Source organism: Callorhinus ursinus, unplaced genomic scaffold (assembly GCF_003265705.2).
Source record: "Callorhinus ursinus isolate GAN/ISIS: 27379988/994484 unplaced genomic scaffold, GSC_fseal_2.0 scaffold8, whole genome shotgun sequence".
NCBI lineage: Eukaryota > Metazoa > Chordata > Mammalia > Carnivora > Otariidae > Callorhinus > Callorhinus ursinus.
The window spans coordinates 45,342,414-45,360,124 of NW_027397070.1; the positions used below are offsets into that span (position 1 = coordinate 45,342,414).

At 40.2% G+C, this 17,711-nt stretch overlaps 1 protein-coding gene across 4 annotated transcripts in view; it reads left to right on the plus strand.

Annotated features, from left to right (window-relative positions):
• PSEN1 (presenilin 1) overlaps positions 1-15,177 on the plus strand; it is a 68,783-nt gene extending 53,606 nt beyond the window's left edge. For all 4 annotated transcript variants that reach the window (XM_073895518.1, XM_025869719.2, XM_025869718.2 and 1 more), the window contains 4 exons: positions 2,077-2,163; positions 5,339-5,512; positions 12,119-12,237; positions 13,902-15,177. In XM_073895518.1, coding sequence (XP_073751619.1) covers positions 2,077-2,163; positions 5,339-5,512; positions 12,119-12,237; positions 13,902-14,057 — 536 coding nt within the window. In that variant the 3' untranslated portion in view covers positions 14,058-15,177. The remainder of the gene's footprint in view (positions 1-2,076; positions 2,164-5,338; positions 5,513-12,118; positions 12,238-13,901) is intronic.
• The last annotated feature ends 2,534 nt before the right edge of the window (positions 15,178-17,711 follow it).

Here is a 17,711-nt window from a genome sequence, read left to right on the forward strand (position 1 = left end):
AATAAAATCTTTTTAAAAAGCAGAAGAAAGCAAGATTTAAGCAATAATGCAATACCCTATGGGAGGAAGGGAGCTATATTTGGATTTGGGTGTGTGTGTATATACAATCCCGATGATACATTTAAAAAACTGAGAAAAGGCTAATAGTGTTTACCCCTGGGAAGTGGGATTTAGAGAGTGAGGTAACTTTTATATTTTTCTTTATGCCTTCTTCCACTTGTAGAGTTTTAATTGTACTTTGTGTGTTTTATTTATTTTTATTTTTTAAAGTTTTATTTATTTGAGAGTGAGAAAGAGCACAAGTCAGGGGCAGAGGGAGAGGGAGAAGCAGGCTCCCTGTTTATATGTATTTTTGTATTATTGTTGGTGTATTTTTGGTATAAATTCCCAAAAGTGGTATTCCTGGGTCAAAGAGTTAATGCACAGGTAGTTTTTTGTTAATTGTGGTATAGTTGACGTACAGTCTTACAGTAGTTTCACACATACAGCATAGTGATTCGGTATTTACATACATTATGAAATGTGCACCATGGTAAGCATAGTTACCATCTGTTACCTTACAAAGTTATTATAATATTATTGATTATATTGCTTCCCTTGCTGTACTTTACATCCATGACTTATTTTACAACTGGAAGTTTGTAGCTCTTAATCCCCTTCACCTATTTTGCCCATCCCCCCTCCACTCTGGCAACCACCAGTTTCTTCTCCGTATTTATGAGTTTGCTTCTGTTTTGTCTTGTTTATTCATTTGTTTTAGCATAGTAGCATAAACATTTAGGTCCATCCATGTTGCAAATGGCAAGATTTCATTCTTTTTTTTTTTTATTAAGATTTTACTTAGTTTAGAGCTAGAAAGAGAATGAGCTAGCATCGGGAGGGGGTGGGGTAGGAGGTAGGGACAAGCAGACTCTGTGCTAAGTGCGGAGCCCAACATGGGGCTGGATCCCACAACCCCAAGATCATACCCTTAGCTGAAATCGAGTTGGATGCTTAACTGTCTGAGCCACCCAGGTGCCCCAACTTCATTCTTTTTTATGGCTGAGTAATGGCATGTAGTTTTGTTAGATGTTACCAAATTCCCTTTCAGTAAGGGGCTATATAGGGGCTCTTCCATTTTTCATCCCACCTGCAATATATGAGAAGCACCATTTTAATGTATTCATGTTGTCCCTTAAAATATGACAGAGATGTATGTGTTATATATTTAGATCTCTATGGATTATATGTATTTTTGTGGAAGGGACATAGAATAGGCCGGTTGACTATCCCCCTTTATGTTTATTGCTTTTAACCTTTTTTTATTCCTTGTATATCACAGTTTAGCATTATTGAATATCCCAGAGGTCAGGCATCCTTAGAATCATAATGATTATGTGATACTTTTGAGAATCCCGGTTTGTCCTCTAATTTAGTTCCAATAAGTAATTTTCATCAGTGTTTTTCATCAGTGATTTCACATTATTTTAGGATATTCAACTAGTCCAGCTGTTTTTTCAGTAGGGTCTTGCTGGCCTGAACAGTTTTCCCTATGGTTACTTTTCAGGGACTGGAAATGATGAAATTTATGGTTTTACAATAGCAGCTGTAGTTTGAAGCCTAGAGTAAACTCTCAGTTGTAGAATTTTTTCTTTAGGGTCGCCTAGGTGGCTCAGTTGTTAAGTGTCTGCCTTTAGCTCAGGTCGTGATCCCAGGGTCCTGGGATCGAGCCCCGCATCGGACTCCCTGCTTGGGGGGGAGCCTGCTTCTCCCTCTCCCGCTCCCCCAACCCTGCTTGTGTTCCCTCTCTCACTATGTCTCTCTCTGTCAAATAAATAAATAAAATCTATAAAAAAAAAAAAAAAGAATCTTTTCTTTAATCTGCCAAAATCAAAGAAAGTCTTTTGTGGTTTTAAATATGCATTTATTTAATTAACTTAATTAATGCATATTTAAATATGCAATTTCTGATTGTTAAGGATTCTTAAGGCAACATTAAGAAGATTGGTGATTTCTGTAGAAAGATAATGGCCTGTTCTCTATTCATGTACTTTCTGTGTTTCAAGTTCTTACCTGGATTTTTGTCTTTCTCATTAGCAACAATGGTGTGGCTGGTGAATATGGCAGAAGGAGATCCAGAAGCCCAAAGGAATGTATCCAAAAACTCCAATTATAATGCACAAAGTAGGTGTCTTTTATTTGGTAATTTCCTGGTTTTTCCGGGTCATTGTCCTGTTATATTGGCTAACAGTGAGCTATGAAGCAGTGATTTTAACCTCTGTCTTTGGTCATGGACTCTTGAAAATCTCCTGGAAGCTATGGTAATACCAGTAAATACAGATAAATATTTAAGAAATTCAGGTATTCTAAACCCAACCATACAGCCAAGAAACCTAGGTAAAGAATTTCTGCCATTAAATACCATTAATACCAGTATGGAAAGGTTCAAGTTGAGGCTGTGATTTAAAAAAGAAAAAATAATCTTGCTCTCCAAACGTGTAAAACTGAGAGCCTCTTGTCTGATATGGCCAGCGTAACTTAAATATAATTTGACTTGAGATGCGATCGTGTTTATGCCAAGAAGATAAAATATTCCAGGTGGACATGACTTTCTGAAGGAGGATAAAACTGATGATCCAGGCTGGGAGATTGAAAGCCCTCTTGTGGATACACAGAAGATGTTAAGGCAAACAGAAGTTAGGAGTTGTTAGAATTGGAGTAATGGCACACTTAAAATAGTCAAGAAGAAAGGAAACTTTTTTTTTTAAGATTTTATTTATTTAATTGACAGAGACAGCGATAGAGGGAACACAAGCAGGGGGGTAGTGAGGGGGAGAAGCAGGCTTCCCGTGGAGCAGGGAGCCCGACTCGGGGCTCGATCCCAGGACCCTGGGACCGTGACCTGAGCCGAAGGCAGACGCTTAACAACTGAGCCACCCAAGTGCCCCAAGAAGGAAGAAAACTTTAAAGGAAAAAAAAGAGCTAACCTTAGAGGAAGCTGTGAGAAATAGGCAAAGATTGGTGAGAGAAGAAAAAAGGGCCTTAACTGGGTTACTGTCTGTCGGGAAAAGGAAAGTTTAGGTTTAAAGAGCCATGAAGTCCGCTGAGTTAGAATTTGGGTAACAGCAAAGAGCACACTTTTAACTGGAAATTCTGCAGTGAGCAAGGCAGCAGAACCAGTAGGAGACCTGGTGGAGAAGAAGGAAATATATTGGAAACAATTGCTATAAGTCTGGCTATTGTGTTGATCTGTGTTAAGCTAAAGACAATTAAAAGATGAGTTGTCTGTGAGTATATATATGAGTCTGGTGAAAAAGATTTTATTCTTTTGACAAATATTTTTAAGATTTCTATTTATTCATTTGAGACAGAGAGATAGAGAGAAGAAACATGAGCAGGAGGGGAGGGAGAGGGAGAAGCAGACTCTCCAAAGCATAGGGAGCCCAACGTGGGGCTTGATCCCAGGACCTGGAGGTCCATGAACTGAGCCGAAAGCAGATGCTTAACCATCTGAGCCACCCAGGCGCCCCTTGACAAATATTGATTGAGCGCCTAACTGTGCGCCTGGTATTTTCCTAGGCACTGGGAATGTAGCACTGAACAAGATATCCTGTCCGTTTGGAGCTTATAACCTATTTGGACAGACACAAATGTTTAACAAATAATTCCATAAATAATTCATTCATACAGTTGTGATAAGCACTACAAAGGAGAAGTATGGTTGCTGTGAAAGTTTATAGTAGAGGAGTATCATTTTTGAGATGTAAAGTCAGGAAGGCTTCCCTGAGGAAGTGATAATAGGTGACAACCAGCTGACAAGTAGAACTTTCCAGAAGAGGAAACAACGCGAAAGAGCCTTGAAGTTAGAAGGAGCTAGGTGAACTTACAGAGTTCCTCAGTGGGAGTGCTGTGGTATTTTGGGTGGGCATTTCTTCATTGTGTGGCACTTCCCCTCGTTGCAGGTTTTTTAGCACATCTGGCCCCTCACTCACTAAATGCTAACAGTGGCTTCAACGTATTGCAGTAGGCAAAAAGCCCTCCATCCTAGATATTTCCAAACACCCCCTGGAAGGGAGGTGCTACCCACTAGCTAAAAAACTCTGTTAGAAGACCTAGAAGTTAGATTGGAACAGAAAGACATAGGGTTCCAAAAGGGGTGGCTTGAAAGGTTCGCAGGTAGGAGTGAGGAGGTATGGGGCAGAGCAGGGACTGCTGTTTTTATTTATAAATCTTAGGCTTATATGATTTTGTAAACTCCAAACCATGGAAGATTCAGGATTTGTTGAGGACTTGGTTAAGAAAAAGAATACGAGTTATAAATACAGAATTGCTGTCGCCTCCCTGAAGAATTCCGTGTGAGAGGCCTGAAGTGTATCTTCATGGTAAATCTACCTCTATGAACATGTTTTACTTTTATTAAATATAATAATGAAGGAAGAAAAAAGTTATCAACTTCATTTACATATCCTAATTATCTTTGATGTATGGACGTTTCTCAAGACTGTCATGTTATGCTCACAATTTTCAGTCTGATTGATAGTCATTATAACAAAATGACTGACCCATAAAAAAATTCACCCCCTCCTTTCCTACCCCACCCCACAATAATGGTCTACTTTTTATCTTAGTCACTGAAGCCACAGGTGAGTGTCATCAGTTAGGCTTTCAGCTGCCAAGATCAGAAAACCCAACTCAGTTGCTTTAAACAAAGAAGATTATGTTCTCTCATGTGACCAGAAGTCCTGAGGTGCAGGCATTTATAGGGTTGGTCAGTTTTATGATCCACTGATGTCATCAAGGGCCCAGGTTCTTTCCATCTTCCTGCTCTGCCATTCTTAAGATACCGGTTTGGTCCTCAGCCCGCTGCTTCTCATGGTCAGAAGATGACAACTGTAGTTCCAGCCATTATATCCAGATGAGACATCATCCAGGGTTAGAAAGGGGCTGTTTGTTTCTTCCTTGAGTCTCAAAGAGTGAGAAAAATTTCCCCCAAATTCAGAGCAGACTTTGCCTCACCACACATTGGCTAGTATCAGCCCCACCCTTAGAGCTTTCATTGGGAAGAGGAATGAGGTTACCATGCTTGGCTTGGCTTGGCTTGATCATGATTTACTGCTAGAGACATGTGCATGAGAGGTGGAAACCCAAAGAAATCAGGACTCTGCCCTCAGGAAACAAGGAGGAAAATAGTTATTGGTCAAGCAAACGTCAGGCATTTTTACAGCTTATTTGTGGTTTAAGAACCAACTAACCTAGTTATATGACAGTTGGGTAGTTACCGTTTCCATGTAGTTTTCTTAAAGGTATTAAGAAATTTTTCTAAATGTTACAGAGCTGTAATCTCTACTTTCTCTTGAAGGCACCGAAAGCGAGACCCAAGACCCTGTGACAGAGAGCGATGATGGTGGCTTCAGTGAAGAGTGGGAAGCCCAGAGGGACAGTCACCTAGGGCCTCATCATTCTACGACTGAGACACGAGCTGCTGTGCAGGAACTTTCCAGCAACATCCTTGCCAGTGAGGATCCAGAAGAAAGTATGTGCATTTCTCTGTGTTCAACAGTCATGGGTTCCTTTATGTGCTGCATTACCAACCTCTTCAAAAATAAAATGAATGGAGAGTGTTACAGTCTAATTCTGAATAACAGAGTGTAGCTTTTAGTGGGACCTACTAATAGTTGTTGCTTTTCTCATAGTTCAGTTTGTTAATGGGCCAGATTCTGCCCCTCACATTTTTGGAAATGGCCCTTTATAGACTGAATTGTGGCATTTGTTTCGTGAGGTAAAAGATATTTTCAGAATTATTATTGCAGTAAGACTTCATGACTGCAATATTTGTATACAAAAATTTCTTTAATGTATTTCCTCTTTGCTGTGCAGAGACCTGTGGATTTGAATGTTTCAGCCTTTTACACATTATTCCCTTTGCTGGCAAGCACTGTATTTTATGAATTTTAAAGAAAATCAGAGGGATTTAGGTTATGGGGAGAAATGCAAGCATTTATTCAATGTCTAAGATATGTTGGCATTTAGATTTCGGTTAGCCCTTGGGGCTTCTTGGGAACATTATCAGCCAGTAGAGCCCCTTGGTTAGGGCTCAGTCATCTCTTCAGTTAGTCTTAAAGGTGTGATTTGTTAAGAGATTAACACATATTCCAACTAAATTATTCTTGGTGTTTTTTTTTTCTTCTCACGAAAGTGAAGCCCTGGAATAAGACATTATATTGAAAATATTAAGTAGTTTTAAAGAAATAAACACCTAGATTTCTTAGCTTCTTTATTTACTGATCACTAATTATTATGATCTTGACATTATCCTTCAGCTTGAGCAGAACACTTCTTACAGCTCAGCCTTACTCTCTTAACTGGGTCAGAACCTGGGTATATCCTTGACTTTGGTGCTTTGCTGAGTTTTCCAGATGTTAGAGCCAGCTGCAGCCTGTGACTTTCACACTCCAGGGAAACTAGACAGAGTTGTCACATCTGACAGCCGGGCTTGAGCTTGTCTTTGCTGATATATTCTCTGCCTGCAAAGTTACTACTGTAATTAGGTTGACTCTTCTGTTCCTCTCTTTTGTCAAGGGTGCCTACAGCCAAAAGAAAGAAGTAATATAGCCGTTGAGCATAGAGGCAGCACGACTATTTCATGACTGCCCTTGTGTTTGAGTGCGCTCTCTCTTTTTTTTTTTAATTATGTTCAGTTAGCCACTGTATAGTACATCTTTAGTTTTTGATGCAGTGTTCAACAATTCATCAGTTATGTATAACACCCAATGCTCATCACAGCACATGCCCTCCTCAATACCCATCACCCTGTTTACTTTTTTTTTTTTTTTTTAAGATTTTACCCATTTATTTAACAGAGTGCACAAGCAGGGCGAGTGGCAGGGAGAGGGAGAAGCAGGCTCCCCGCCGTGCAGAGCCCGATGTGGGACTCTGTCCCAAGACCCCGAGATCATGACCTGAGCTGAAGGCAGACGCTCAACTGACCGAGCCACCCAGGCGCCCCATTTTTGTTTACTTTTTTTTAAGAAGTTTTTTTTTGTTTTAAGATTTTATTTATTTATTTGACCGAGACAGTGAGACACAGCGAGAGAGGCAACACAAACAGGGGGAGTGGGAGAGGGAGAAGCAGGTTCCCCCCTGAACAGGGAGCCTGATGCAAGACTCAATCCCAGGACCCTGGGATCACGACCCGAGCTGAAGGCAGACGCTTAACGACTGAGCCACCCAGGCGCCCCTTTTTGTTTACTTTTTGATAGCCTTTTAATACATTCCCAGAATTGTTCAGCCATCACCACAATTAATTTTAGAATAGTCTCATTACCTCGAAAAGAACTCACACTCCTTAGCTGTCCAGCTCTCCAATCCCTCCCATCCCCCCATTTAAAGTACATAATGCAATCATTTTTATTACATTCACAGAACTGTGCAACCATCCCCACAAGTGAATTTTAGAACATTTTCATCATGTCAAAAAGAAACCCCAAACTCATTAGCCCCCATGTCCCCCCACAACACCAACAAATACACTATTTTAATAGATTTGCCTATCCTGGACATTTCATGTAAATGGAATCCTACAATATATGGTCCTTTGTACTGGTTTCTTTCACTTAGGATTATGTTTTCAAAGTTCATCTCTGTTGTAGTGTGTGTCTGTACTTCCATTTCTTTTTATAGCCAAATAATACTGCATTTCATGTATATCCCACGTATTATTTTTATATTATATATATTATATTTATTACCCATTCATCAATTAACAGACATCTAGGCTGTTTTCATTTTGGGCTGTTATGCATAATATTGCTGTCAATACTCATGTACAAGTTTTTGTGTGGACATGTTTTTATTTCTCTTGGGTATATACCCAGGAGTGGAATTGCTGGGTCATATGGTAACTCTGTTTAACCTTTTCAGGAACTGCCAAACTGTTTTCCAAAGCAGCCATCCTTCCCACCAGCAGTGTGTGAATGCTCCAATTTTTCCACATCCTCACCAACACTTATTATCTGTCTTTTTCATTGTAATCATTCTAGTGGGTATAAAGTAATATCTTATTATGGTTTTCATTTGCATTTCCCTAATGGCTGATGATGTTGAGTATTTTTTGTGTGTGCTTATTGGCCATTTTTATATTTTCTTTGGAGAATTGTATTCAGATCCTTTGACCATTTTTATTTGTCTCTTTTTATTATTGGGTTGTAATGGTTCTTTATTCTAGCTACAAGTTTGTTTTCAGGTAAAGGCAAATTTTTTTTCCTGTATTATTTTAAAAATTTCATTTCTATAACATTTTTTTCTGAAGAATTTAGTTTTACTTATAGCACTTAACATTTGAAATCAGTCTTTCTAAAGTTATTATTTGTTTAGCCTTTGTGCGCAGAACTTTTCCTGTATTACTTTTTAACTTTTTTTTTTAAATATTTTATTTATTTATTTGAGAGAGAGAGCATGAGAGGGGGGAGGGTCAGAGGGAGAAACAGACTCCCTGCTGAGTAGGGAGCCTGATGTGGGCCTGGATCCTGGGACAGGATCATGACCTGAGCCGAAGGCAGTCGCTTAACCAACTGAGCCACCCAGGCACCCTATTTTTTAACTCTTGATAACAACTCTGAAATCCCCCATCTTAGAGCTGAGGGATTTGAGGATTAAATAGTTAATCAACTTGCTCTGGATCACACAAGTACTTAAGTAGGAGAGCTGGCCTCTTCTGTACACATGAAACTGGAGAGAGTATTCATCAGTCTGGGAAGGTTAGCAAGTTAAAGGGTGGTTGACACTGTAATTCATAGCTTCAGATTTCATGGGTCATATGTTTATCTTTTCCATTAAGGAAGATTTTGCTCTGGCTCCCACAACTCAAGAAGAACACTGGTTTCTCAGTAATATCTTATTAACCAGCACTCTGCTTCTTTCTCACGCACATGTGGAACAGATCATACCTCTCAGGGCCCTCCACCTCTATCTCCTGGAAGTGGTTCTCTAACCCAGACAACAAAACTTTAAGACCAGGCTGGCTCAAACTTCAGCTGGGAATAGTTAACAGAAAGGTGAAAGCCAGTTGTAAAGCTTTATGGATTGGTAATGGCACCCAAAGTTAAAACATATCTTTTGAATCCATTGTTTAGCCTTTACTTAATTATATATTGTTTTGAAAAGAACTTGAAGGGAAAAAATATTTGATAACAAAACGGTAGGGCCTTTGCATGTTTGTTCCAAGTTTTAGGATCAGCTTGTCATTGTCTGCAAGCTGATGGAAATGTAAAGAACTTTGAATATCCAAAACAATTTTGAAAGAGAAGAAAAAATTAGTGGATTTACACTCTCTGACATCAAAACTTACTCTAAAGGCATAGTAATCAATCCAGGCACAAGGACAGGCATATAAATCAGTGGAACAGATTTGCGAATCTAGAAGTAAACCCTTACGATTATGGTCAGTAATTTTTACAAAGGTGCTAAAATAATTCAACAGGAATGGTGCTGGGACAATTAGATATCCACATGCAAAAGAATGAATGGAAACCCCTGCCTCACCCTGTCCGTCCGTCATGCACACAATCAAAAATGAACTCAAAATGGATCATAAACTGAAATGTGTTTGTAAAACTAAAACTTTTCTAGAAGAAAACAGAAGAAAAACTTTATGACCTTGCGTTGGGCAGAGTTCTTCAATACAACACTGATACATAGAAGAAAAAATTGATAGACTGGACTTCGCCAGAATCAAAAACGTTTGCACTACAAAAGATACCATTAAGAGAAGAGATATTTGGGGGCGCCTGGGTGGCTCAGTTGGTTAAGCGACTGCCTTCGACTCAGGTCATGATCCTGGAGTCCCGGGAGTCTGCTTCTCCCTCTGACCTTCTCCCCTCTTGTGCTTTCTATTTCTCATTCTCTGTCTCTCAAATAAATAAATAGAATCTTTAAAAAAATTTAAAAAAAAGAAGAGATATTTGTACACCCAATTTCATAGCATTATCCACAGTGGCCATGAGGTGGAAGCAATGCAAGTGTCCATTGATGGATGAGTGTGTAAATAAAATGTGTATACATACAATGGAATATTGTTAGGCTTAAAAAGGGAGGAAATTCTTTTTCTATTTTTGGTTAAGATTTTTTGTTGAGAGAGCATGAGCAGGGGAGTGGCAGGCAGAGGAGGGAGAAGCAGACCCCGCTGAGCAGGGAACCCACCGTGGGGCTCCATCCCAGGACCCCAGTGATCATGACCTGAGCCGAAGGCAGACGCTCGCCTGACTGAGCCACCCAGGCACCCCAAGGAAGGAAATTCTAACAGATGCTATAACATGGATGAACTTGAGGATGTTATGCTAAGTGAAATAAGCCAGTCACAAAAATATATACTGTGTGATTCCACTTATATGAGGTACTTAGAGTAGTCAAACTCAGAAAACAGAATGATGGTTGCCAGAGGCTGGAGGGAGAGAAGGAGCCGTTTGTGTTTAATGACCACAGAGCTTCAGTTTTGCAAGATGTAAAGAATTCTGTGAATGGGGGATGAGGATGGTAGCACAGTAGTGTCAGTTTAATGCCATCGAATTGTGTATTTTACCACAATTAAAAATTTTTTAGAAAAGATACTCTTAAGGAAGAGAAGACACAGACTAAGAAAATATTTACAAATCATATTTCAAATCCTGTTGAAGAACTTGTGTTGAGGATATGTAAAGAATGCTCAGAAGCACCTGGGTGGCTCAGTCGGTGCCACTTAAGCGACTGCCTTCGGCTCAGGTCATGACCCCAGGGTCCTGGGATCAAGCCCCGCATGGGGCTCCCTGCTCAGTGGGGAGTCTGCTTCTCCTCTTCCTCTGCCTGCCCCTCCACCCCCACTTGTGGTCACTTGTTCGCTCTCTCACTCACTCTCAAATAAATAAATAAATAAAATCTTTAAAAAAATAATGCTCACAACTCAATAATAGAAGATAACTTACATATGCCCAGCACTGAACAGAGGGCCCCAGTCCAACCTCAACAGGGGCCACCTGATGAGGACTTTGAACAGATTTCTGCAATAAACATTTCTGGTTCACATTTAAATAAAATTAAAAAAAAAAGATAACCCCAGTAAAAAATAGGGAAATGCTTTGGCTAAACATTTCACCAAAGGAGAAATATAAGAGCTAATAAGCACATGAAAAGTTGCTCAACATCATTAATCAGAATGGCTATAATCAAACAGACTAGCAGTACCAAGTGTTGGTGAAGGATGTGAAGGAACCAGAATGCTCCTGTGTTGCTGGTGGCCATGTAGAGTGGTAGAGCCAGTATGGAAAACAATTTGGCAGTTTCTTACAAAACTAAAGATAAACTTACCATATAACCTAGCAATTCCATTTGTAGGAATCTACCCAATGGAAATGAAAACCGTGTCCACACAAAGATGTGTACCCTTGGTCACAGCATAATGTTCATAGCACCATTATTCATAATAGCCCCAAACTGAAAACAAGCCAAATGTCCATCAACTGGTAAAATGTATCTCATACAATGGAAAACTATTCATCAGTAAAAAGAAACCATACAGATACATGTAATATCATAGATAAACCTCAAAAATAGGTTATGTGAAAGAAGTGAGTCACAAAGACTACATGCTGTTATGAGTCCATTTCTTTGAAACGTCTCGAAGAGTCATATATAGAGAGAAAACAGGTCAGTGGTTGCAAAAGGCCTGGGGTGGTGGAAATGTGGTGGATTTTGGTGATGGTTGGACAGCTCTATAAATTTTTTTACAATAATTGAACTGTACATTTACAGTGGGTATATTTTATGAAGTAAATTATACCTATCATAGGGGTTCTTGTGAGGATTTATGAGCACAAGTGCCATGTGTAAAGACATTCAGTAAGGACAGTTATTATTTATTGTTCTTTTTATATATAACAACAGCATCTATTGTTAAAGACCCCAGAGTTAGCTACATAGAATCTGAAATTCATATTGGAGGGAACCAAAAAAGAAAACCTAGCTAAAGCCGAATTTTATGTATCATTTACTGTTTTCTCATTCAGTACAGGATGGAATGCAGCAGTGACTTTTTTTTTTTTTTTTGCGGCAGTTACATTCTTGAGTCGATCTCAAAGAGTGACGAACTTCATAATTTTTCTTTTTTTAGGGGGAGTAAAACTTGGATTAGGAGATTTCATTTTCTACAGTGTTCTGGTTGGTAAAGCTTCTGCAACAGCCAGTGGAGACTGGAACACAACCATAGCCTGTTTCGTAGCCATATTAATTGTAAGTATACACTAATAAAAACATGTCCCAGCTCCTCATCTCAAAACTCTGATTATGTCGTCCCTTTAAGGTGGTCCGTTTTAACCCCAGCTGGGCTGAGTGTGCCAGGCACCTGGAGAGCTTTAAAAAAAAAAATTGAAACTTACCTGAATGGGTTGCCACCTGGCCACCCATTAAAATCACCTGGGAGCTTCTAGAACTCTGCGTCCCTGCCCTGAGTTTGTTTGTTGTTTTGTTTTGTTTTGTTTATGTTTTATTTAAGTAATCTCTACACCCAGTGTGGGATTTGAACTCAGAACCTTAGATCAAGAGTTGCATGCTCCTCTGACTGAGCCAGCCAGGGGTCCCTGCCCTGAGATATTTAAATTAGTTTTAATTGTATGTGGGGTGTTTTTGTTTGTTTTTTTTTTAGAAGTTCCCCGGAAAGTTCTGATAGGCACCTCGGATTAGGAACTGCTGTTCAAGCCTGGCAGCATAGATATGTAGGAAGTTAGTTGTGTTAGATCAGTCTTAAAGGGGTACTTGGATCCTTACTGAGTCCCTGAGTCTGGTGGTGATTTTGCCTTTAATGCCACAGCCTGCAGCAGATGGTGCTCCTTGGGCAGCAAGTATGAGGCAAGAAAAGCTAACACAGTGCATGATGCCGTATAGATCTTGCTTTTAGTGTCACAACATGAACCTTGAAGCTTTCAAAACTATAAGTCATAAGATATATCTTATTGGTATTTTTGCTAAAGATGCAATGTCTTTGGTATATGTGAGTGAAGTTAGATGAGAGCCTCTTATGCATTTATTTTATGATGACATCTGTGGTTTGTCATGATAATAAAACCAGTTAAAATTTTTCATGTGTTTCATTTTTCTTTTGAGGTTAGTTTTCTGAATGTGTGGTATCTTTTAAGAAGAAAATGACTTATTCTGGATAAAGCTGAAATGATGCGCAGTTTTTAGACCTTGTCTCAATAGCTAGGGTTAAAAAATGGACAATATTATATGACTGCTCTGCATTTACAGGTATTTCTCCACTTTCTGAAAGTTCACTTAGCTATTTTTGCTAACCAGAAGAAATCCAAGGAGGATTTTTGCCTTAAAAAAAAAAAAATTCCCATACTAATGGTCTTTCATAAAAGTCAAGTGGCATTTTTCGAACTCTGAGAAAATGGCGATATGCTTCACTTCATGCCATTTGGCTTACAAAAGGCTTCATAGGAATGCTCTACTTTCAGATAGTGAGAGAAACCTATGTATGCATCATAAACTTTTACTGGTTTATTCTGTGAGCACCTCTTTGCCCCCATACAACACAGAGGATGCTTTTCACTTCTGGGATTTTAGCCAGCCAAACTAAACTCACAGTTAGCCGACTCAGTATTTTAATTAGAAATGTCAGTTATTTAAAATAGTTATACTTATTTTTGGGTTCTATTTCTTACCTAGAATTAGGGGGTGAAGTATCAACAGTGTATGCATTATGAACCCTATGCTGCAAAGGAAAATAAATGTTTCCAAATTTATTTAAAAAAATTGTCCTAAAATTTAACCTCAAAGGATAGTATTCAATTCAGTGAACTAAATTAAGACCAGGACTTGTGATGGGGTTGTTTTTACATGAAATACTTCCATACTTTTGTCTGAGTTTGTGTCTTTTCCCCTCCTCTCCACAGGGTTTGTGCCTTACATTGTTACTCCTCGCCATTTTCAAGAAAGCATTGCCAGCTCTTCCGATCTCTATCACTTTTGGGCTGGTTTTCTACTTTGCCACAGATTATCTTGTACAGCCCTTTATGGACCAGTTAGCATTCCATCAATTTTATATTTAGCATATTTGCAATTAGAATCCCATGGATTTTTCTCCTTTGACTATAATAAAATCTGGGGAGGACAAAGATGATTTTCCTGTGTCCACATCTAACAAAGGCAAGATTCCCAGCTGGACTTTTTGCAGTTTCCTTCCAAGTCTTCCTGACCACCTGTACCATTGGGCGCTGGAAGGAGGTATCTACAGAAAATGGTTTGGACATACGTCATTGTGATGGACTGAGTCCCTCGGTGCAAAAACTACCAGATTTGAGGGACAAGGCTGAGGAGAAGGGACGGACCATGAGGTTGCTGTGCTCCCACCAGCAGTGTAACCCTTGGTCACAGGTGGATTTTACCAACACTGCAGACTCTCAGGACTACCATTACCAAGAAATTAAATGGCGTGGTTTAAACCAAACAGGACTCTTCATCTTAAACTACATGTTGAAGATCAACCTAATAAACTTGTCTTGAATTCTGAACCTTTTCCAGAGGTACTGTAAGGAGAGCGAGCACCAGCAGCAAGATGAAAAGGTTTTTGAAAAGGGGCTCCAACTTCCACTTTCAGACCTTTTTGCTGCAGACTTAACCATTTTTAGATAAGACATTTTTTTTTCCACCTTGAGTCAAGTCAGGTGTCTAGGTTGATTTTTTGAAAAGTCTCGTTTTCAAGCACTGAAACTCAGTACCATCAACGGTTGCCATTTCTTCCCACGGCCAGTCTGAACTGATTTGAGGTTGCTTTATCCTAAAAGTCTTAACCTCAGGTTCCAAATTCAGTAATTTCTGGAAAGAATGGAACTGTATCCAAATGGTTTCCTATTAGCCTTAGGTGCATTTTGGATTTTCCACCAAATTCTTTATTTTTAGACATACTTGTAGGTTCACGTGCCCCTGGATGCTTCCATTCTTCCCGTCTTTCCCTGACTCCCGCATAAGCATTCTCTTATACAGCAAATGAGACAGCTCTGTTGTGGTAACAGATGACCCAGTTACTCTAGGATTTTACTCTTTGTGTGGTGCAAAGAATGTGTTCTGAATCAGTGCTGTCAGCCTCGCTGTCATAATTTCTTCAATAGCAAATACAATGTGTGCCCTAAGACAGTGGAATTAAAGACGAGTAAAATGGCTGGTGAAGCACTTTCTGTCCTGGTTTTTCTTTTTTCTTTTTTCTTTTTTACTACAATCCATTGTCTCTGACTGTGGGTCGGAATTTGAATCAACAGCCAAAAGCTGGTAGTTTATAAAGTCCGCTGTGTCAATACAAAGTAAGAGTTTGGAGAAAGCTATGATTTTACTCGGTGAGCCGTGCGTGGGAGGACCTAGGGTCAGGAAGAGAACCAGCTGCCAAGAAGAGAAAGGGCCTCTAATAGCCAATGGGACAAAATGAGCTAACATTCCGTGGGCAGATGTTAAGGAGGAGAACCAAGTTATTCCTCAAGAACCTCACAGTGGGTGTTTTGTGCTTTCCCTTCTGCCTTACCTTTCATTTCAGTGTACCTTTGAACTGGGCTGTTGGGCTGAGACCCAGGGCAGCTCAGCTGGGGACATGAACAGAGCCATCAGCCTGTGGGCACATGACTCCTCTAAGCAAAGCTTTGCTGGGCACAACCCTTCTTCTACCACTGACCGCCCTTAGCCATGGTGATCAGACGGCAAGCATTTGTGAGAAACTTAGTCTCTCCTTCTGGCTGAACAGAAGGGCCAGCTTTTCTTCTTGTGCCTGCTTTCTCTCCAGCCTATCATGTGATCTGGTTTGCGGTTCTCCTTGGAGTTTAGAATATCTGTTTTCTGTCACAGAATATTATAAACTAACTTTAGCAGTAGTGTGCTGGTCATAACCGGAGTGTAAGTAAAAACTGGCTCACAGTAGGCGTTTGAGAACTGCAGGAAAAACAAAAAAACAAGTGCTCTGCACAGGAAGAGTGAGGCTTACTTAAAGTAGTAGGTTCGCTCATCTCTGTCTTTGTGTAGCCCCTTCTTTCCAAGATTCTCTTTTTCCTTAGATATGTAGCAATGTGGGTATTATCTTCTAGAAAGACACATGAATCAACCACTACAACAAAGCCACCCGAACATGTTTGCAACTTGAGGCAGGCCTGAGGGAGCCCTGATCTAGAGTAGTTTATTTGTGCAAAAGTCTCAGAAGTACCATATCTTTCATGAAAGGTTCATCCCAGAAGAAGGTATGTGGTGTGAGTGTGACCAAGACCATCCTTTGTATCACTGTCCTGTGTAGAAAGATGGCAATACAACTCACTTTCTACAAGACGGAACCACATCTCAGCATGGAGAGAACTCTTCTTTCCTGAAAACCCCAATTTCAGATGCAGAACTTTTTGCCTCGGAACTTTCTTCTTAGGGTCCATTCAGTTGTTTCTGAAATATCAAAATGCTAGTCTTCCACCATGAAAAATAGATTGTCACAGGGAACACAGTAGCAAGTCCGCTGCAGACGTGCCCTCACCCAGGGCAGGGGTGGCTGCAGGGCCACTGAAGAGGAGGCAGAAGAGTGGCCACTGATGTCTGGGCCTGACTGCCTCACAGAATACAGAGTGTTTAAATACGGAAGGTTGCTACAAACTAGCCTGTGGGCATACCGACCATATTTGGAAGATCTGTGGGCCTTTTTTTCAAAGAGGAAGAGCTTGCTTTTCCTGTTTTTAGATTCTCACTAGGTTAGCCTGTGGTCCAGGGATCACAGCTTTCACTGTAAATGATTAAATTTCTTGATGAGAACAAAGCTTTCTAAGCAACTTGGAAGAAAACCGTAAGTGAATGATTTATTGACTTCACTGCAGAAGCAACAGCTAGAGAGGTAGTTTTCTCACTTTTAAACTCCTGGATCCCCAGTTTTTAAAGTCCCTTGATTTCAAAAACTCTCCTTCCATAACCGATGTCTATGCAGTCAGTCTAGCGCTTGTCCTTTACTTGGCCTCAAAATTTATATAGTGGTCTTGGTCATAATTTGTAGAATGTGAGACAAAAGTTAAGCTCCCACGTAAGATCTTCCACGGTCAGCGTCTCAAGGAAGTCTCTGGTCCGGACCCGCAGGGCCTGGCCTTGCATATTCGCCCATTCACGATCTAGCCCAGAAACCACTATGAAGAGATTTATTCAGCGTCTTCCATGTTCCTGGCGTGGTGCTGGAGTCGGAAGGATGTGAAGATGAATAAGACATATCCTCAGAATGCAGCTATAGTTCCCTGTTTGCTGATAGATGCCATCTTTAACTTCTCTAAAATATCAGGTACTTGTCAGTAACCCCTTTTCATGGTTACCCTTTGATGTTATAAAGGTGACTTGATTCTCCCAGGAACTACTCCTTTCAGTAAAGTACTCCTTTTTCTCTACTTGCTTTTGGATGGTCTATAACAGTCTGATCTGCCGTTCTAGAACCTCACCTCTGGGGGAACCACAAAGGTGACTCAGGGCGGGGGTGGAAGGGACTTGAAAACTGGACATTTGGTCTTGCCCTGGGATGAAACAATATCATCATCATGAGTTTGAGCCCCGAAGTGATCCTTGTGATCTTCTTGCTTCTCTTTAAATCCCCCAAGCACAGGAGATTAAAAACAGCTCTTCACGGCCCTCGGTGAAGTTGCTGAGCAGGGTGTTCCTAACCAGGTTGTCGTCACGCTCACCTCCTGAATCATCCGGATGCCATCCTCTGA